Genomic DNA, 22,695 nt, shown 5'->3' on the forward strand with positions numbered 1-22,695 from the left:
TAGATCCGAATTATTTTCAATGAGTACTCCATAAGAAGTGATTTCTATTTTTTCATTAGGTCAGATAGAGACTAGAGATATTGAGGGACCGATCTGGTAGAACAACTCAAAAGATAAAGAAGTGTCCCTAAATTTTAGTGATATATTTTTTGCGGTGTAATAATAGTCTCTACTGAATAAAACAATCGAAACGTGACGTTTGAGATGTTGTACAGTTTAAAAGATTTGAGTTTCATTGTTAAATCAGTTATACCTTTTGGTAAAACTACAAACACTCAATCTTACAATTAGTATCATAATAAATGTCACATGTTCGATTCGAATCTCATTGATTACAATGAGAACAAGATAAGCCGCTCCTCCACATTCGTGGTGTGCTGATTCTTAACTTTGGTTCTGTTGATGACACAATTTCTTGCATGGAATGTTGGTTCAATGGCATTGCAGGAGTCCGCAAGGCGTATGAATTCTTTATAAATAGAGTTGGTAAATGGCCTTGGAAACCTCTGGTGGCACAGTCTTTCTTTCTCCCTAAGCACCGTTTTGTTCTTTGGTTTTTTGTGCATGCTAAACTCCTTACTCGAGATCGGTTTGATTTTGTTGAAGATAAATCGTATGTGCTTTGCAAAGGTGAGTTTGAAACTGTGGCCCATTAATTTTTTTCGTGCATAAATTAGCTTGTTGGACACTACTCTAATAGTTACGACATGAATCGAGACATGACATAGACCGAACGAAAACGAACCGTTAAAACATGTTATAAACAGAACGTGAACATATATAAGGCATTAAAATTTCATCTCATCATTCATGGTTCATTACTATGTCTCCTATATGTCACTCCTCCAAAGGACTAGGTCATAAGTACAGTTTTATACCCATCATATGGGGTCATATCTTATCAAATAACTTTCTACTTCAAAATCAAATTATAACAGTGCCCTTTTAAAATTTCAAGTGTATTGAATGAATCAAAGTGAGCGAATGAAACAAAAACAAATCAGAAGACAAGAAACACATGATGTATGATCGAATTTTTAAAATAAAAATATCGTTGTCTAAAATGTAGATTAAGTCTACTTATGAAATATATATTACAAAAGCCCATTTACTGTATTTACAACTTAAGAAAACTAAAAAGGTCGAATGGGATGATGGCTTGCTCGTACACAACAGAAGGTAGGGTTGAATTACACTCAACTTGGATCAATCCTTGCTCCTTCCTTGGGCAGTGCTTCGACTCACGTTCTGGTATGTTTCTTGGATGAAGTTAAGCTGAGTTTAGCATTAGATGTGCTACGGAAACTCTCGATTATGGTAGCACATAAGTTTGAAAATATGGTGTGGTTGTGTCTTGGAATGAGGCACTATATATAGGTGGGAGGAGAGACTGATTGGGGAACCTATTTTTGCCTGGATCATGCACGTTAATTTCATCAAATACTCACGGTTTTAGGCCACAAAATCAGCCATTAGATGGCTGATTATTCTGCTACCAAAAGATGTCATTTTTCCTTAATTCTCCTCCTCGATTGGTTCGAAAATCCTGTTGTACAAAATATATGGAAGAAACAAAAAGTATACGAGAAACCAGCGAGCCAATATCGTGAACAGAACAGAAGCACAATGATCAAAATAAATCAAACCGAGGCCTGTATGAAATACAGTGTTCTTAAAACAGATTCGTCCCCTCCGGTATGTGCTTCGAGGATGAACTCGGACGTCTGTTTCCCAAGATACAACGGAACAACCAGTAGTACCTTAGCACGAGGCACCACTACGGCGAACTGAAATGTACCCGAACTTTATCACGATGGCAGAATAACGGCAGCCGGTGGAAGCAGCAGCAGCCGAGACAACAAGGTAAAGCTTTCGAAAATATGAGACTGGAGGAGAGTGTGCTGGAGTGTGTGTGAAGGACTTGAGGCTGCCTCTATATATAGGCACTCTTGTTCCATATGGTCAGTCACGGCTTGCCATCCGAAAGGCCAAAGGTCAGTCCAGCATGAACACCAAAGGTCAGTCCAGCTAGAGCACCAAAGGTCACTTCAGTTGGAACACCAAAGGTCAACTGAAATACCAAAGGTCTTGGTCCATAATTTATATTTTCGAAAATAAAAAAATAGCAAAAGCCAGGTGTTCTTGGTGGGAAATTTTGCCTTGATCGATCCGACATTCGACGCACCCAGGTCGCGCTCGTACGCTTGCACACAAGTCAAGCCTTTTTCCACTGCAAATCGGGCTCATGATTTGCAACCCCCTGTGCCGACGTGCGCGAGAGAGAACCTCTTGACCCATCATTGTTACACTTCCATAAAGTGCAACTAAATATAAGCTCACAAATGCTTTGTTTATTTTCTTATGTGAGACATTTTCCACTTACCAACTATTAGGCATTGCTTGTCCAATTTTCCATTCAAAAGATACAAGCCCAATAGGCCTCTAAGTCCAACAAATCCCTCTTGAATTCTTCATTCTTTATTCTCGAAATATAGCATGCATAAGAGCAACCACAATGGATGTTAAATGGGTGTTATAACACCCTTTCTCCATTGTGAGTGGGCGTTAAGGAGAGCGTTCATATGTTTGAACGCCCTTCTATCCGCTTATTTTTTAAAAAAAATTGGTCATTTAGCGACGGATTTTCACAAACCGTCGCTGAACGCGGGCCCCACACACGTGATGATGTTTCCTTATTTAATGTTATTTAATGTATTGGTTTAAATTTCAAATTTTTATTTTTTAGAAAGAAATTCGGATATTAAAATAAATTAAAAATAATGTTAAATTAAAAACTAACGGTTGTTTTTATTTATAAAATTAAAAAATTATTTTAATGGCTAATTAACGCTTAGTTAACGACTAGTTTAATAAAAAAATAATATATTCATTTATAAATATTCACACACTTCACAAATTATTTCAAACATCAAAACATATTATTCTTCACTCCAAAAATTTTTTCTTTTTTTAAAAAATTTCTTATAATAAATTTTTAATTTTAAATAAATGACACTCATAAAATTAAATTATTTTACGTACTAAATATATAAAAACATATTATTATTAATATAAAATAATCATAATTTAAATTTCTTAAAAAATTTGAAATTGAATTTATTTAATTTAAAGTAAGAATAAGATGAATGAGTGGACAACGGGACCTACAAATAATGAGTGTGAATGTTAAAATGAATGTGAGAGGATATATGTGTTAATGTAATGTGTATGTGGTATGTGAACCCTACGATTTTTGATGAGGTGGTGTGTGTTATAACAATAACGAATGCGGGTGCCCTAAGAGGCCTTATATTTTCGAAATTGATGAGGCTTACCAAGTTGGTCAAAACTTTCTTTGAGTGCAAAATGGTGGTTTCAAAATCTCAACTTATTCTCCTTAATTTCGAAAATGGCATATTGAATTGCCTTTCCTTCCTAAAATTTGAAATGCGTGCATGATCATGGCATCAAATTTTCTAATTTCATATCTTTATTGACTTTAAGCTTTCGTATTATATGTATAATTATTTAATATTTTCGATATTATTATTTTTTACAATAATATCGTAATTCAAAAATACATGTCTATAATTAATTTACATGTTTTCTATAGATTAGAGTAAAATCATACTTTCTTCTAACGAAATAGCATGAATCTTTATAGAAAACCGCAGGGTACATTCTATTTTTAAAATTTTCATTTCGATTTTAGCGAAAAAAATTCGATCCGTTTAGTTTCATTGAAAAAAAATTAATCGCTTTTAACTTGTTCCGTTCGGTTAATGAGATCACGAGCGAATGCTCACCCCTAATCCCGACCAAAAATGGTGGCACTCGGAACCATTTATCTTGTACACATATCGCTCGTTACACGTTAGTTAGAATCATACACTCGCCATCCCAATTTAAGTACGTAGCATCAGCAATCTTGAAAAATGCAACACAAATTATTCAAGTAAAATACGTATATTCACATGTTATAAATGTGATCTCCAAGAATAAAATGAATGAATGAAATAAAAAAATAAATATACACTATTTTCTACATAAATGTTCCCCACTGCAAAATTTATCAACAAAGATGAGGGGGGAAAATAAATGAACTCTCTCTTCTGCTTATAGAAGTAGAACAACCAATTTTGGACATGATTTCTGTGCAACCTCAGAACTTCCTCACTGCCTACTCCAATGGCAGTGTAACATTCTAACATCTCAATGCTGAAACTTGGCTTTAGTATTATTGCACATGCATTCTGGGATAGGATACTTTGTCACGTCCCTCCCAGATTTGCTAGTCCTAATCTCTGGCTGCCCGAAAGAATCTTGGTGCAAGTTGAGCATGATCTCGTTGAACTTGGCCTCAGGAAGCGAAGAATCAACAAAGTAGCGAAGCATGTGTCTTTTGTTCGGGATTATAGTCTTTTTGTGTCCTGCATAGGCCCTATGCCCCTGTTGTAGGAGAAGAATTACAGTTACCGATCAACGCTGAAAATGGTATCACTCAGAATTGTTAAGTAAATCTTCTTACCTGAATTGCATGCCCCATGTTTCCTCCATGAGATGCCATGAATACATCACTTTCCTCCGAAACTATATGATCAATTGCTGCCATTAATGAAGCTTTCTTTAAAAATGGTTCGAGCTCCCCAGGTAATGCAAGATCTTCCTTGCTGTAAAAATGAGGAAACTCTTTCACCAGTGGCAACAAAGCGTCTGCTCCTCCCAAAGGAACCCCACCGGCCCAGTATATTCTCATACTTTTCGGAGCTCCCAAAGATTTAAGCAACCTAAAGAATACACAACAGAATGATAGATCAGAAACCTCAACATTGAGCGTGGGGTGAGATATTGAATGATGGTGATGACAACTTAGAGAGGAAATCATGGAGATTTTAAATGGCATGTGTTTTGAAGAGTTTACCTCGCGACTTCTAAAGCGTTTAAAGGGCAGAGTCCGGCAAGTTTTCTGTCATGGTACGTCATGTTGGATCGTGATGTCAAGAGCTTTGGCTGTGCCTTCCTCTCATTATTGATCATTTCATCGTAATTGGGTGTTAGACCAGGAAGACACCCGGTCCTAACCCATACGTCCTTTTCCATTCGCAAATGAAGAGCAAGATACGGTCCCTTGTTTCTCATCCTTTCCGTAAGTTTATTGCCAATTTCAGATATATGGGGGGCAAACCTCAAAGCATGAAAAGCCACCTGCAAGTCAAATTGAATAACTTGGTTAATGACATATTTGTATTAAAAATTTGTATTATAAAGATGATGGGACCAATATACCTTGCAACGAAGCTTTTGAAGATCAGAAGGAAGATCCTTAGAAAGCCTGGAATCCAAACCACGTAACAGCAACACACCATCCCTCCTAAGCTGCAGAAAATAACATTTTGATTCAAATAAGAATCAACAGATATAAGAGTTTCCCTCCATTCATTATTCAATAATATTTCTTGTAAGCTTGTTACTCATGATAATTTACAGCTAATTCAGGAATTAAACTATTCGGGCTTGTTGAACCCATCCATTACTCTAATCAGCTAAAAAAATTTGTACAAGGATTCAAAATTGGCCGGACAAAAAGTTGAATTGTTTACTTTTTCCATTTTATCTTAATGTAAGATTTAAGGTTTATGGTCGCAAGTCTGACCATGTCAAAGAATTAAAGCTTTGAATTAGCCTCCGAGAAGTCTTAAGTTGGATACACATCAAAGATTCAAACTTTGGAGTCATTACAGTGTTTTTGCAGCAAAATGCTGACTTCTTTTTGCTAAGGAATTGATTCTTCGATCACATACATAGTTCCAGGTCAATGAAAATGTGCTAAAAGCCATCCTCGAACCCACAAAATGATAGCCTAAAATTTTCCTGTCTTAATCTTGTTTCAAATCGCACTCGGCACTCGTGTTTCTTAAAGTATTGATGCATTTACTTTCCTTAATAAAGCTTATAAATTGCTTAAAATCGGATCACACATTTATAATGCAGATTTATATAAAACTTTCATTTTGTTGACAAATTTACTAATAAATTTAACTTCATACGTCCGACCCTTTTGAGGACCCCTGCTTTATGAGCCAATTCTTACCCGTCGAAGGTAACGAGAGCGAATCCACTCCGGAGACACATGAAGAGGGGTGCTCTTCTCTTCCACAGGTCTTGTCATCAAATGAGTTGAGGGAAGAGATGACACAATTCTCACATCATTTGCCAAAACATTCTTGAAATGATCCAAATCAAATATATCAGAAAATTCACTGCAAAAATACAGCAAAGACAGAAACAACGTCAATATAACTCGGTTAGAGGGAAAAAATTCAAGAATAAACATCGAAAAAAAATTTTTTGAACCAAGGAAGTTGACACTAAAAGGCTGCAAACGAAAAGAAAAATGCCAAAAGAACATACCTTTCGTCACCCCAGATAACGTTAACTTGCAAGATGGGCACAACCAAAGCTGCTCCAAGAATCCTTGCGATGACCACAGCATCCACAATCTGATTCCTCTGCTGATTCATCCCACCGGAAACCACAACCATCAAATACTTTGTCCTGTCTTTAACAATTTCATTACCCTCTCTTCTATACCTTTCACTGAAATCCAAACAAGGCCTGTATCCCATCCCATCGGGCTGCTTCCAAAACCCACTTTCTTCATAAGTTTCACCCTCCTTCCCCTCCATACTCAGCTGAGAACTCGACAGACCGTTCAAGATTTCACCTTTCTCTTTAGAAACCGCACATGGGTTTCTCGAGAAAGGCATCGAAGGATCAAAATCATACGTCCTAAACATCCAGAGGAAACCAAGCAGAAAAATCAAGAAGATGAGAAATCTTGGGGAGTGGAGCAGAGCCCTGAGCTTCGAGGGGTGAGACTGCTTTTTCTTGGGAGATACCAACAACGATTCGAGAGATGATTGTGAGATTGAGCTGATTATTTGAGATGGGACCGAAATGTAACTCTGCTGCTTCTTCTTGCTGCTTTTGGAGACGGCCATCTCGCAAATTTGAGTACCTCAAAACCACAGACAAACAGGAGGAGAAGAGAGTGTTGCACAGAGATATATATTAATAAATGCAGAAGTAGGATTCTTCCTTTGATCTAGCTTTCTTGGAACGAAGATTTAAGAGAGAAGAAAAGGCGAAAAATCATTCAAGCGCGTTGAAGCAATTGGTTCATGTCTGTAATATTTAGGCAGAAGATGGGAATTTGCGTCAGTGTTTTTGAATTTTATTTTTTATTTTTTATTTTTTTTGGGTGTTTTGAGGCTACAAGTATGTAAATTGTCATCTTTATAGACCGCGTTTGACTGAAGAAAAATTATTGAAAATATTTCATATTATTTTATTCGAGGGTTGGTACTTTAATTAGTTGCACTAAACACATTAAATTGTTATTTATTCTCATTTAATTTTCTTTACTTTTTAACATAAGTTTATCTACCCCAAACATATTTAATCCATACTTAATCCACATAGATTGTTAATTAGCTAATTGATACTAGTTATGTATCCATATAATGATCATGTTTTGCTTCTCTCCATCAACAATTTATCGGACGAATATATCGTATAACCCTTCTATACTATGATTTATCTGGATAGCGTTGTTTGCAAACTATTATATTAATTTAAAAATTTAATCAATACGCGCTGAAAATTAGTTGGTGTGATTTCCCGTTTCATAAAAATAAATTGTCATTTTTATAAAAAAAAAAAAAAATTTGGCATAATGATCATAAAAATTACAACTCAAATATTTAATTACTTTTTTTTTTAAACTCAAATGTCCTGACTTCGCCTAATTAATCTTTTAAGGGAACAGCCTTCCCCGCGGATTCCCTCACCAGTTAAATTTGGATGGTTTTTATACGTAACCAGAGTAACTGTTGAAATCACCGCTTCTTGTCTTCCGAAATTGATTTTGCCTTCTAAGATGGTTTGAACCCACCGTGTTCTTATTATCTTCTTAATGTTAGGATTTAATTTAAATATTTCAAATCGGCTCGGATAAGTTTTTGAAAATTGTATATATAGATTTGGACAATCATCCATTTTGAGTTAGCTTTTAGGATTGAATTAGGTCAAAGTCTCAATCTTAACATAATATCATATTCAAGACCTACCGTTAAGTTTTAGACTGTCATATGGGCCATCAGATAATATCGTGTAAACTCCACGTTCCAGATTTTCATTCTTAAGCGTGAGAGTATGTTAATTGTCTCACATTCGCTGAATTAAGTCTTGAAAGATTGTATATATGGACTTGGATAATCTTTTTTCTGGAGCTATTTTTTAAAGTTAAGTTCGGTCAAATAAATTCTAAATGGATGTTTTAATTACATACCTAAAATATAATCATGTCACTAGAATTATAATTATGTGAATGTTAAGATTTTAAATTAATGAAATTATTTCCAAAATCTTGAATAAGTTGTGTAATCAATAATTAAAAGGAGTAAATTAATCAATTTATCCATATAATGTTGGGGGCGGGGGGTAAGTGTGCACTAAATTAAGACTAAGATGACACAATCAAAACAAAGCATCGTATTCTTTCATGAAAATTCATGAATTATAAAGTATTTTATTTTCAAAAAATTAAAAACAACACCACATTTTTTTTTTATAAAATTCAAGATTTATAACGGATTTTTTGAAAAAGAAAACTAACAATATAATATTGACAAAAACTTGTGTGAGACGGTTTCACGGATCGTATTTTGTGAGACGTATCTCTTATTTGGATCATCCATGAAAAATTATTACTTTTTATGCTAAAAATATTACTTTTTATTGTGAATATCTGTAGGGTTGACGCGTCTCACTGTTTAAGATTCATGAAATCGTCTCACAAAAAACTTACTCTATAATATAATAATATATAATATAATATAACGTAACGTAACGAAGTACGTAGGTTTTTATTTTAAAATTTTTAAAATTGAAGGATTATACTAAGGGAAAAGTCTTTTTTGAACAAGCTGGTTGTATCCAGCTTAGCTATTCATTTACCTCCTTTCCCAGAAAAAGGAAAAGGAAAAAAACAGCTGGAAATTAATTATTTGACACATAATTATTTTAATAATAATAATGGCATCATGCCATTCCCTCAAAGCTTCGTTACATTTATTAAAATATCACTTTCCATAAAAAAGTGGAATAATATCAATTTTAATATAATATACGAGGAACGATTTCAGGTTAAATTAAAATTTTAAAGTAGAAAACTAAAAATTATTTTGAATATTGTGGTGACCAGAAATTTCATATTTATTCAGGTTTCCGAAATATATATCTTATTTTTTAGTGGTCGTAAGAAATTATAGATTAAAAAAAACTTAAATAAGTTCAATCTTTAAAAAAAAATTATTAAAAAATAAAAGTGATTTTGATGTTTGAATAAATGTTTGAAAAATTTCCGCTTTTTTTTTTATATAAAAACTTCTAGGAAAATACTTTAAATTTAAACCAAAGGGATCGACAGTAATCATTCAAAAAATTTCTGCTGAGAGATACAATCTTGGTTTTGAATATTTTTCCTGAATATTTTATTCTAATTAAGATTTAAAAAAAAAAAAAACCAATAAAAAAAGGTTGGATCGTCTCAGACATTGGGAATAGTTTGTCTTTTTGTGAGGAAAACTTTATTTTAAATTTAAAATAAATAAAATATAAATTAATATATATATATATATATATTTGACGCCGTCATTTGGATTTCAGACAGCCTGGTTCCTCTGTATTTTATATATTTTATGTTCATACAATGTATATTACTCATAGATTTACACAAAAGGGGGATTATAAAAACAATGCTATTTTTTAAATTAAAAAAAAAAGATGCTGTGATTAATTATATTTTTGGCCCAATTTTATTAATTAATTTTAAAAATACAGTAAAACTTCAATAAATTAATACTATTAAGATCATAAGTTTGTATTAATTTAGAGATATATTAATTAATTTATGAATTAAAAATTTATTATTTAAATGGCATTTTCTTGATTCCATTAGCTTAAATTTAATTACACAAAAAAATCATTGTTTTTTCTCCAAAGTCGGTATCTTTGAATTTAATTATAATAAATATATTTATTATATTTACTAATCAAATAAAATTAAAATTAAATTTCTTTTTTTTTTCAATAATTTTCTCTAGAGTTTTCATGAAAAAATAGAATCATATGTTACTAAATTGTCTTGGTTATATTTTAATTTTAAATGATTATTAATTTATTGTGTTGATGAGAGCATAGTTTTATACATGCGTATTTCAATAAATTAGTATGTTATTAATTTATCAAAATTATTAATTTAGCACATTGAACCAAGTCGGGATCGAGAAAAAATATTACTTAGATATATTATTAATTTATCGAATATTATTTATAGATATTTTATTGTAGAATACTAACGTAACATCATAGAAATTAATTATTATAATGAGAATAATTTCAAATATAATTTCTTTGATTAGAACAGGGCAGATATATTACATTCTCTCGAAAAATTTTGAATGTTTTAAAAGCTTATTAAGTTTATAGAAGGGTTACATGAATTTTAAGTTTTCACAAGGGTACAAGATGCTCGTCCCATGTCACTACAAAATTATAAATTACAAAAAACTGCTATGATCTAGTGATTGATTTTAGAAAGCATTGAACAAACAATAACACTAGTTTATTCGAAATTTCATTGAGTTAACAACTTTTATTTTTGGGATTCTCGTCAAGTCACTATCAATTGCATAATCACGTAAGTTCTGTGCAGAAAGAAGCAAGCCTGATAGGTTGAACACTAAAAAAATTGCTAAGTAAGAACAAAATTGGATCATCAAAAATAAGTAAGCTGACCGAAATGTAAATAACACAAAGATGTTTCTGTATGTTCGGATATTTGAACTATTCATACGTCACTTCTTTTTCCTTGCGATAAAGATGTTCACTAGAAAAACTTTGGAAATTACAAATTTTGTAACAACGCGGTTCAATAAGGCTTTATCATTGTCTAACTGAAAATTCATAGTTTAACTTACATACTTAAACAACACTGAACTATACACTGACTGTCAGTTTACAAGTATTTCGAAATGAAAGATATTAAGCACAAATTGATACTTAACGATATGATATAATACTTAAACGTGTGCTAAGAAGTCTTGAAAATATTTGAGCTATTGAAAGCTTGAATATGAGAACTTATGCGATAATTTCTGAGAGTCTAACTAATTTACAAGTTCATATATTTATAGACTTAGATAGGGCTAATCATGGTGCAGTTTTGTGGTTTTTTCAAAAAAAATTTCAAACCGAATTGCCATATGCGGTCGGTTAATATTTTAAAAAAATAATCGCAGTTTTATATGTAGAATTAGTCTTACGATTTTGAACGGTTTCAGGCGGTTGCGGTCGGTTTACGATTTTTTTAATAAAAAATATTAGAACATATATTCTAATTTATTTGAAAACAACAAAAATATAGTGTTTTCAAATATAAAATATAGTTCAAATCATACACAAATAAAACTAGATAAAACAATAATCAATATTCAAAACTAAGTTAATAATTTAACAACACAGCACACTCGCAACAAAAATGACATTAACACTATTTTATCTTTTTTTTACTTTCAAACTTCAAACAAAATATTGTGGTAAAAGAAATAAATACTCTAATAAAAGACTAATATGGAGAATAATTAGGAAGAAGATAAGTTTTATTTTTATGAGTAATAATTTTGAAGAGAGTTGAGATATAATGAATGACGACTTCTTTAATTGACTATGTTGTTTACAAATTATTATAATCTTAGGCCAAATATTATGGCAAGTGGTTTAGACGTTGCGGTTTGTTGCGGTTCTTGGCAAAAAAAAATAACCGAACCGCGTATGCGATACGATTATGATTACTATTTTTAATCGCGGTTTTTATAAAATATTATGAAAAACGGTGCGGTGAAATTCGGTTCGAGCAGTTAATTAAAAAATTTGATCACCCCTAGACTTGGATCGTTTAGTTTAGCATATTATCAGTTTAGTTTGACTCAATTTGTTAAATCATCAAAACTTAATTGATCCAACAAAAATTTTTATGAGACCGCCTCACACATCAATTTTGTGAAATATATATCTGATCCAACCCGATCTTTAAAAAAAATATTTTTTTATATTCAAAGTAATATTTTCCATCGAAAATTATTTTTTTAGTTATATTGTTAAGAAATATCCTTTAATATATTTAGATTTGAGAAAAAAAATTTATTTAGATATTAATTGGATCCACGGGTCTAACATAAGAGATGCTCATAAATCTAACTAAATTAGTCTAAAATTTTATTGGTTAGAAATCTTATTTACTTTATAAAAAAAACTAATTTAAAAACTACTATTCGATAACGATTTTCTAATTAATTAACCAAATAATTTAAATAATTACACGTTGCTAAAAATTATAAAAAAAAAAACATATATTTTAATGATAAAAATATTATTTCATTAAAAATAAATGTTTTAATATATTATATTTGAAGTCATCCATGTTTTCTAAAATCATAAATTATATTTTATAATTATAATAGTTATATAGTTCATCTAACGTAAAATTCTCGAATTTATAATAATATCTAGGACAAGACTATTAAAAAATAAATAAAATCAATTTATAAAAAAAATTAAAAAGTAAATCACACGGTAAAAGTGGATGTCTACAGCTATTTATTACACTTCCAATCTAGAAATTAAAGCTGGCAAGTGGTGACATGACAGTACAGCGTGGCAGACTTTCCCACGTGGCAGACAGTGACTTGACATGTGGTCACCTCGAATTTCGTATTCGATGAGGGGGTGATTTGTCATTTTAAGTAAGTCATTGTCACTATCTGCTAACGTTAGTGTTCAATATTGGGGGGACTTTTTGGAATATGTGCCAACGTAAGGGGTGTATATGAAATATTATCGGACAAGTAGTAAATTAACTGGTTTTTATATTGATAATGTCTCATCGAGGCACATTGATGGCTCAATTACAAAACCGTGGTTTAAGAATTTGGCCAATTTGGTTCCCTTTTCTATGACAAGATGAGGATGATGCTTGCTTGAAATGTATGTCGTATTTGGTATATATTTTAAATTTGTTCTTGGTTGATTCAGCCGTCTAAAAACGAAAATAAATGTCGCTTGAACTTGACACTAGTATATATAATGTTGTGTACTGTGTTTTATGATAAGGGTATAGAGATGTCCAATCATGCAGATGAATAATCATATGATGATTGTAACGAATAACCATACTTCGGACTTTTCAAGTGGTTATCATTCATCGAGAGGAAAAGTGGTTGTGATCGTACATCATTGGTCCTTACGACCTGGGACAACATCGAGGCTCTGCATACTAGGATTGTGCTTTGACTCGTTTACCGACTCCGCGAGGGTCACAAGGTGGCGAGGTTGGGTGCAATTGCGACATGTGTAGGATCCAGTGCATCGAAGTCGGGAATTCACCGCTCACCTACGGGTGTTGATATCCTATGTGATCTAACGAAATAGTAGTGCATTAAATCTCTGGCTAGAGTGTAAGATTTACATTAGGGACAAGGATTATCTAGTTGTGCATACGATGACACTATGAATATTTAAGGAATGTGTCACATTGATATCGAATCTAATATGTAACCCTCAATGAACCAATGATTGTAGATTCAATCAGGATATATGATATGAAAGGACCGTACTGTACGTTAATCATAACTGATTAGTTCTTGTAGGCACTATCAGTGATACTTAGGGAATCATGGGGCGATGCTACTAGACGCTCTTACCATGATTCGATGTGTTTAATCAGAAAAATGATTTCTGACATTCCCATGATCAAATGTTGGTGCATGAAATGAGGCAAATTAGGGTAAACCCGATTAAAAAAAAATGTCCTGAAGCACGAAGAGTTGTGAATCCACGGCTAGCTGTATCCTTGAACCATCGAGGATCACACAAACACTTGATCATTTGTTTTCGTTGAGACAATAAATTCAAGGAGTTGAATTTATATACACTTACGATATATTAAATTCAAGGAGTTGAATTTATGATAACTAAAAATTGGAAAGAATAAATTCAAGGAGTTGAATTTGTGAAAATTTGAGAATTTAAAATATTAAACTCAAAAGTTGAGTTTATTAAAGAATAAATTAAATGTAATGAGAACTATGTATATTGGACTTGTAGAAGTACAAGTTTAATATGCTAAATAATTAAAGATCTTAATGAACTTTAATATAATAATTAATTAAATTAGTTGGAATAGTCCAATTAATTAACTAACCTCATTAAGTTTAATTAAGAATAATCCATAATTGAGGTAATTAGGTTAAAGATTCATAATTAAGTAAAGAGGCCACAAAAACCCTAGTCTCCAACACACTCAAATTTTCGAAAAATCCCTCTCCTCCATTCTCCAATTTTCGGCCATTTCAAAGAAAATAAGGGTGATCAGTCTTTTGATTTTTGATCTCAAACTCTAAAATTCATCTAAATTTTCTATTGCAATTTAGTCGAAAAACAAATATTACAGTCGTGGACTTGATTGGAAAAAGAAGGATTCAAGAAGATTGTTCGTAGGGAACACTTCAAGAGCTATCTTCGCTAATCCCGAAATAGTTGGTGCCAAGTGATTTATTTACGAAGAATAAATTCATAAACACCCTATGAATGATTAAATTTTGTTTAAACTATACAAGTGTTCAAAAGCATTATTTGAATGTCAAATAAAAAAATTTAAAACATTCGTTGCGTTTTGGACACGATAAAATCGATTACTCCAACAATATATTTAAAGAATAAATATTTTTTTATCTCGATTTGTTTATGATTTTATTTTTTGCAACTAATATAGTTTTACTAGACATATTACCTACAATAAAGAAATGATTTCATCAAATCGTAACTCAAATATGAATTAAAACAGAAAATCAAGACAATATCATTAAATTTAAAGTTTTCTGGAACGATAAAAAAATTCATTTGATTATAAGAAAATTCATCAATATAGAATAAATTATGGTAAAAAAATTTGTAAAATTTTCAACCTCGACAACATATATGTTAGATGAATAGAAGGAAAAAATAAATTTCTTTAAAAAAAAATTATTTTTGGAAGATTCAATTTAGTTGAACAATCAATTTTGACAATCAAATAGAAGCATAAGGGCTAATTATTAGTAAAATGATGAATAAAAATCTATTTACATTTGGGAATTGTTTAATAAAGTTCCTTTTAATAATACAAAATAAAAATTTGAATAATCAATAAATTTTATTCAACATATAATGTTTTATTTTTTCTGACGCCTATAATGATAAATGAACTAATTATTAGTAAATAAAAAAGTCGGTGTCATTCCGATGGTCCATAGTTCATATAACACCAAAATCCTAAAATTTAAGATGAGTTTTCGAGCTCGATATATGATTATAACAAAATACATAATCTTCCAACTCAAAAATTAAAATAAAAATGTTGATGTCATAATCAAGAAATCCTCATATTTAAGCAATCACCTACCCAAGTTTAAATCATGCCTCATATTTTTTCTGGGAACAGCTCATTTTTTAGTATTACAAGACATTCCAAGTTAAAGTCTATGTTAAATTGTTTTGGTGGCCTCATATATCCATCCTTCACAAAATAAACTTCCGATTTACAAAGATTACTTGCCCAAGTTTTTCTTTTTTCACTCACAAAAAAGAAGATTTTTCTCAAAGTAATGGTTCTGAGTTTTCGAATTCGATAGATGATAGAATCAAACCGAATTATTTGGATACGATTTGATTTCGATTATTACTATAGTTTCAATCACGGTTCAACCTGGATTTAACTCAATTCAATCGTTTGAAGCTGTTAAACCAATTATGTCAAAAATGAAATAAGTCGAAAATAAAAAAACAACTTTTATGACACTGTTTCACATATCAATTTTATGAAACAATTTTCGACCTGAATTTTGAAAAAATATTAATTTTTATGACAAAATTATTACTTTTCATTGCAAATATAGAAAAGACTGACATATCTCGCATATATAGAGCCATGATACCATGTCACAAGATACTTAATCTATATCTAAATACTTTAAAAGTTAAAAAATATTGTGTGCATGTCATACATACTATTCATATGTAATGTTACACACATTAATTTTTTGTGAGTGACAAATAACAGAATTGAGTTGTTGCAGAAAATCAGCTGTCAAATTGTTTTGTATTTCAGGTTCCCAACCGCCGATGGAAAATCCAGACACTCAAGTGCTTTATTCTTCACTACCTTCAGATCATCTAATTTCAGACCGCACTACTTTAAATATAGACCGTTATTTTCTAATCGCCGGTTAAAAATTTGCAAAGCAAAGTTAATATTTTACTTCGTTATGAAAACTGCCAGTTATAGTATGAACGGCATCCCACCAACTCTCGATATGACATAAAGTTTTTTAAATTGTCTAAAATTTTCTAAAAGTGTACATTTAATGAAATATACACTTGATCGTTGAAAAACTTTATCCGACTATTTGATGCTTTCAACTATATCTAGATGAAGATTCAGTTTCAAGAAACAAGGTATATACAACTCTTATGCATTTTTCAAATCATTATTATCAAAATATCTGAGAACTCTTTTAATAAATACTTCAAGCTTGCTCATACAACACACTCTTATTAGAATTAAATCAGATCATCAATTATCAAATTTGTGTTATACCAATAACTCAAGCCGTCAAATCTGACCGTTGAGTTTCTGAAGAACGGAGGGTTATTTAATATCTAGAAATGTAAAAGATATCACTAAAAGTTTTATTTAGGCAGTGATACATCCTAACATCCTAACTGAAGTAGGTTGTTATAAGACATTGTAAAATCAAAGTCTATTAGTGAAAACCTTCTTAAATGAAAAAATGAATGACGTAAGAGTTTTATCTTCAAGTATCCATAAAAATACTTATGCTATTACATTACACACTTACGTTCCTGCAAATCTCATTTCAATTTGTTTATTGTTCAATTGTCAAATATTATATCACTACTCAAATCGAATTGTTTTTTTGCACTTACATTTTTTAGTGATACGACAAGTTTAGATATTCAAGAATATTTCTTAACATCCTAAAAATGAACGGGTCAAAACCCAAATTTTTTTAAAAGACGAGCCCCATTGTGCACATAAAATATTTGCAAGCAAGGTTATTTATATAATAAATATAATGCAGCGTTATGTAACACGTTGTGCAATTTTAAATGATAATGACAATTTTAAATATATATATATATATATTGATTATNTTGAATAAATTTATGGTCGCCGGCCCCAATAATTCAAACATATCAGTATCAATTATTATATTATCTTATATTATATTATATAATGATTTATCATATTTGTGAATATTTAGCTGTTGGACAAGTCGATATGAACATATGTAAAAATATAATTATTGAACTTTAATTTTGGCGTACAAAGCAAAGCAAGAGCCATGTTATTTTCATATGGGAAATGTCCCCTCCCCCATGTGCATTTATTTTCTCCCATTTTCGTTCCATTATTGCAACAAAACCACATACATCTAATGAACATAGGAAATATTTCTTCATCTTTTTACATGATTTTATTTTAAAATTTTTTTGAGAACATAAATCGATTATTTTTCGTAATGTCTCGTATCTGTAAAAACTAGATATTTGAAATGATTCATAAGGGGTTATATTTGTAACAATGAACTTGTATAATATTAATGGGATGTAATCATTGTTCTGCTGGATAAAACAATCAAAATGTTGTATTTGAAATGCTGTACAATTTAAAATATTTGAGTTACACTATTATAACAAATTTTTAATCGGTTTTCCCATTCCATAATACATTAATTTTATATTCATCTACCCTAAAAATGATTTTATTATTAGATTGATGTACAAAAATAATAATAATAAGAAGAAGAACCATAATTTTCTTACAAGAGAAAAAATTAAAATTTTAAATATTCAAGTGGATGAAATTTTATCTTTGTATATATATAAAACAGTTAATGTTATTTAAATTTAATTTTCTGAAAATATTTATATTATTATTCATTTAATTATTTCAATTGTTTAAATAATTGTCCATCCCATTGCCAACATCTCACCTGATATGCATCTTAACCAATAACCATCCATTTTGTTTGCCATAATGCCATGCATTAATTGTAAAGCCTCATTGTATATTGGGCCTACTCTAAACTTTATTCTCAAAGTAAAAGCCCTACTCTTTGGGCCTTGTTGTCTGTCAAGTGTCTAAGTACTGAATGTGTTGTGGGGTATATATATAACTAATTCCTATTTTTTTTTAATACAAAAATTTTTGTGAGACGTTCTCACGAGTCAAAATCCTATTTAGATTACTCATGAAATAATATTATTTTTTATATCAAAAATATTATTTATTATTGTAAATATGAGCAAGGTTGACCCGTTTCACGAATAAAAATAAGTGAGATCGTTTCACAAAATGCTAAATTATTTTTCGTATGAACTTTTTCCCTCTTGGAATCCAGCTGCATACAAATCAATGGTGTGCAATGGTGAATATTTCAATGGAGAAGATATTTGGATGACATGGCTTGGATAATATCCACTGTTGTGGATGCCCTAAGTTAGTTTGGTCACTTCTGTTCATTGTCTGCATTGAACACTCGATAAGTGAGATGTAATTTTAAACACCTTTTCTTGTACTTTGATAGATGAATTTTAAATGATATCATAGGAAAACACTTGTTGTTTTACTAAAAGTAATAGCTAGTAGTAATGATGTAACTCAAATATTTTAAATTATATGACATCCAAACGTCACGTTTCGATTGCTATATCTAACAGAGAGCATTATTGCATACCACAATATATTCATAGTGATTGGATTTGAAATTTTTCATAATTATTAATGCATGTGATTGATTGATATGAAATGAATTTGATATGTACCTGATTAAATGAATTCAATGAATCAAATAAATTTGAAATCTGTCACTTTAAATTTCTTATTCCAAATGCATTGATATTACATTTCAATTGATGGATAGAGTTTTCAAATATATAACAACAAATCAATTAATTTGTTTGGTTAAATCCACTTGACATTTGAATTTCAAATCTTAAATAGTTATTTTTTAGTCAATGTGTCGATTTTAAATTCATATATAGTCATTTCAAATTCTTCATTTAAATATTTCATCACTTCCAAATCTTTCAATCCAAACGCAATATGATTAAGTCAATATTGAAGGATTTGTATTTACAAACTGATTTGGATTGTGGATTTTGATTGACTTTAATTTTGAAGAATTTGTAGTATATCATAATGAAACACCCACAAAAAAAAAAAACAACGTATTTGCTCTGTACAATTAAGCATTTAAAATTGATGGACTTGAATTTGGATCAGAGCACAAAACCCACTATGTTTTTACATTTTATTATACTTCTAAATAGAGAGTTACCATTAAAACCCCAATAATGCAAAACAAGTTGCAATCAAAAGAACACGTACATGAAACCACCAACATCATGGATTTTATTTTGTAAATTAAAAACACAGCTTTTTAAAAGATTATATAAGGAGGTTCTTGTTTTCACTAAATATAACAAATACAGTACGATTCAAGTTAGACTGATTAATTTGATTCGAGGGATAAATTTGATCATGGATTGCATATAACACAAACGTGGAATCACTTTAAAGCTGAAACTATTGTTGCAAGGAAAGCCTTGGTACACTTGAACATCCCTCAACAGCGGCCAACTTCTCAGTAATACCACCCTAAAACAAAATGAAGCTAGCGGACGATATTACAGGGCATTCTTCCTTAAAAAAAATCAGCGATGAGGGATTGATTACATGCAAAACTTCATATTCATAAATTACTTGTCGAGAACCATGTCTGATTAATTACCAAAGCTCGAGAAAGATTATAACATAACGGCAATCATTCGTTGTAGCCACAAAATGGTCTCCCCAGGTTGCCGAACCTTCAGCCTTTGGAATGCCAATCAGACACTAAAAGGTTTACCACTTTCAGTTCACAGAGAGTCAAATTTCAGTCTGCTGCAGTGTTAATGTAGAGGACTGTTATGTACGGAAACCCCGATCATTTATGCACATCAGAGCATTTCTAGATTTGCAAGGCGAGGAGGCATAGTCTGCAATTATGCTATCTCTCCTTCTTCCAGTTCTTCCTCCAACAAAAACGTTTCAACTTCAAAATTTTTGGGCTCATCAGCTAATACAGAGCCAAAATCAAGCAACTTGTCAATATTGGTTTCTGAAATAAGATTTGAGTACACGTCGAGTAAAGCTGGCTCGAGGTCAAAATCTATATCATCATAAGGAGCCAACTGCATTGTGCTGAAGCTGCTGCCTTCATTACCATCTTGAGTGGCCCTAGTGCATGTATCACTTTGGAAGATTGATTGGGCTTGCTTCACCGCTCTTACAGCTAATGGGCTCTTAACTGAGTATTTTGGTTCTTTCTTGGTCTTACTGTTCCCATAGGCACAGTTTGTGAGATGGGAAACATGAGGTTCTGAAGCCCCCCCATCTTCGATTTCTTCGACATTAAATGTCATGCCTTTAGGACTCGGGCAACCATTACGGGCGGACTCTCTAATCTCCATTTTAATTGGAATTGAATTAGTTATCACTTCAAAATCGTAGCTATGTGAAGGTAAGAACACATAGACAACGGGGTACTCTAAAATGACCATATTTGCTAGTTGCTCACGAATTGGAGCTCTCATGTTCAATTGACAAAATGGTGATTTCGGCCCCTGCAGTTAAGAAAATATTATTAGGGGTAATAACAAATATATGTCTACCAAGGTAAGTTGTATTGCAATATCAAGAATCTTTTAACTTGAAAATAGTTGAAATGAATCAAGCAGCAAAGTTACCCAAGATTTAACAACAGATATGAAATAAGCATGAGTTGCAAATAATGCGAAAGAAAGAAAACCTTTGGAAATTTGCGGATGAAAAATTTAAGAGAATCCAGTGTCTCGTCACAAAATTGTTTCAATTTATGGTTCCAAGGGCCAGGCTTTAGATGATTTTCAATCACCGAAGAGAAAGCTCTATTCTCGTGTATTCTGCAGTGGAAGAACTTGTATGTGAAATACAAAACTATATGCATGAACTGCACAGGGTAAAAATAGTCTCACAAAAAGAAAAAAATATAGAGTTCACAGACAATTCTTTGAATTATGATCACAAAGATCCTCACCCATGGTCAATTAGCACAACACCCGTCGAATGAAACCGCCACTCAATGGTCCATGATATGAATTTCTTCCTGAAAAAAAAACATCAACATTAGCATAAACTCTTAAGGTAAACTGAGTTAAAAGTTTCACCAAACAAGATACAAAATGGCAGCATATATAGTCACCCGAGAAAAGAGATACTCTGTTGAAAGAATGACACAAGATAAACCACATGTAAACTTGTACAAACTTTTAGAAGTTATTTTCTAAAAACAGTTTCCTGAAATAATTAAACAGGAACAAAAACTAAAATAAACCATAACATCCCACAACAAAACAAACTGTATCCCACAGCACTGATGAGATTGCAAATACCTGTTGTTGTAATAAGTCTTGTTCATTTCTCTCTTTGACATTCCATTAGAATGAAATAAGATTCTCGTCCTCCTACTACCAGCAGCACTCCGAAGACTTTTGAGGGGAAAGGGCAGTCTAAAGTGATAATCACCACACAACTTAACTCTTTTCCTCTGAGCAGATTCAGCAATTCGTTTAACATCCTCAAGCATGTTATAATCTACAAAAAAAAAAAGAAAACTAATGATTCCATTGATTAAAAGGTAGCTAATTACAGATTAGTTGCTTTGAAAGAAAAAACATTTTCACAAATTGGAGGCCCGACGAAAAATCAACAATTACCGGAGAGGATAAGATTATCGTCGAATTTCGACAACGGGACAGAATTGGCGACTGGTTTCTTTCCGGTGCATGCAGTACGTTGTTTATGGGCATTGACACATGGGAGGCTGCACGAACGCAGAGAGCAGCCCGGGCACTTATACTTTGATGGTTTTGTTTTGCACTCCTCACACAGAATTGGTTGATCTTTCGCAGTTGAAGTTGAAATTGAGGGTTCTCGTTTTTCCTCCATGGCTGTGTGTTCCGAGTATTTCGGAGAGGACGGGACAGAAATAGGGTTCGAGAAGAAAAGTAGGGTTATAAGGTGGGCATAAACGACGTCGTAGGAGGAAAGACCAGGGATTATCTAAATCGGAAAGAACGAATTTAAGCGTTTAATCTCAATAAATAAATATACCCCTAAAAAGAATCCCAACGAGAACAAGAGGAGTCGAAAATGAATCTCATCCGCGGTATCAAACTAAAAAGAATGAACCAGGTCGGTTCTAAGGCCCTCCCCATAGCCTAGGAACTAGAGAAATTGAGAGACGGACCGAGTCTTCTTATACCACTCGGGTCGAGTCAAAAGGATGTATTTTTTCTACCCGGATAGTGAATGAGCCCTTGCCCATTCACTTCAAGTCAGCCCGAATCAAAGAATATGATGTAAATACTGACCCGGAGGAGCACTTGGCTCGGTTCGAGAATGTAGACATATTGTATTGTTATGAAGAG

At 31.8% G+C, this 22,695-nt stretch overlaps 2 protein-coding genes across 2 annotated transcripts; both read right to left on the minus strand.

Moving 5' to 3' along the window:
• Positions 1–3,947: 3,947 nt before the first annotated feature.
• Positions 3,948–7,240, minus strand: LOC140985034 (O-fucosyltransferase 20-like). The gene is made up of 6 exons (XM_073452766.1): positions 6,412–7,240; positions 6,092–6,260; positions 5,287–5,376; positions 4,922–5,205; positions 4,529–4,787; positions 3,948–4,449 (listed from the first exon to the last, which is right to left on the minus strand). The coding sequence occupies exons 1-6, from the start codon at positions 6,999–7,001 to the stop codon at positions 4,213–4,215; spliced, it is 1,629 nt and encodes a 542-aa protein (XP_073308867.1). The 5' UTR covers positions 7,002–7,240; the 3' UTR covers positions 3,948–4,212.
• A 12,511-nt stretch (positions 7,241–19,751) lies between these two features.
• On the minus strand, positions 19,752–22,455 carry LOC140985370 (uncharacterized). The gene is made up of 5 exons (XM_073453214.1): positions 21,982–22,455; positions 21,658–21,859; positions 21,303–21,371; positions 21,036–21,168; positions 19,752–20,850 (listed from the first exon to the last, which is right to left on the minus strand). The coding sequence occupies exons 1-5, from the start codon at positions 22,211–22,213 to the stop codon at positions 20,230–20,232; spliced, it is 1,257 nt and encodes a 418-aa protein (XP_073309315.1). The 5' UTR covers positions 22,214–22,455; the 3' UTR covers positions 19,752–20,229.
• Positions 22,456–22,695: the final 240 nt, after the last annotated feature.

Source organism: Primulina huaijiensis, chromosome 9 (genome assembly GCF_012295235.1).
Source record: "Primulina huaijiensis isolate GDHJ02 chromosome 9, ASM1229523v2, whole genome shotgun sequence".
NCBI lineage: Eukaryota > Viridiplantae > Streptophyta > Magnoliopsida > Lamiales > Gesneriaceae > Primulina > Primulina huaijiensis.

What these genes read in the sequence shown, in the direction of transcription:
- LOC140985034 (XM_073452766.1), bottom strand. Translation starts at nt 7,001, where the DNA reads ATGGCCGTCTCCAAAAGCAGCAAGAAGAAGCAGCAGAGTTACATTTCG. An exon ending in AACGCTTTAGAAGTCGCGAG is followed by an intron (nt 4,788 to 4,921) that starts GTAAACTCTTCA and finishes TGTATTCTTTAG; the next exon opens with GTTGCTTAAATCTTTGGGAG. An exon ending in ACATGGGGCATGCAATTCAG is followed by an intron (nt 4,450 to 4,528) that starts GTAAGAAGATTT and finishes CTCCTACAACAG; the next exon opens with GGGCATAGGGCCTATGCAGG.
- LOC140985370 (XM_073453214.1), bottom strand. Translation starts at nt 22,213, where the DNA reads ATGGAGGAAAAACGAGAACCCTCAATTTCAACTTCAACTGCGAAAGAT. An exon ending in CGATAATCTTATCCTCTCCG is followed by an intron (nt 21,860 to 21,981) that starts GTAATTGTTGAT and finishes TTTTTTTTGTAG; the next exon opens with ATTATAACATGCTTGAGGAT. An exon ending in TCATCCGCAAATTTCCAAAG is followed by an intron (nt 20,851 to 21,035) that starts GTTTTCTTTCTT and finishes TCTTAACTGCAG; the next exon opens with GGGCCGAAATCACCATTTTG.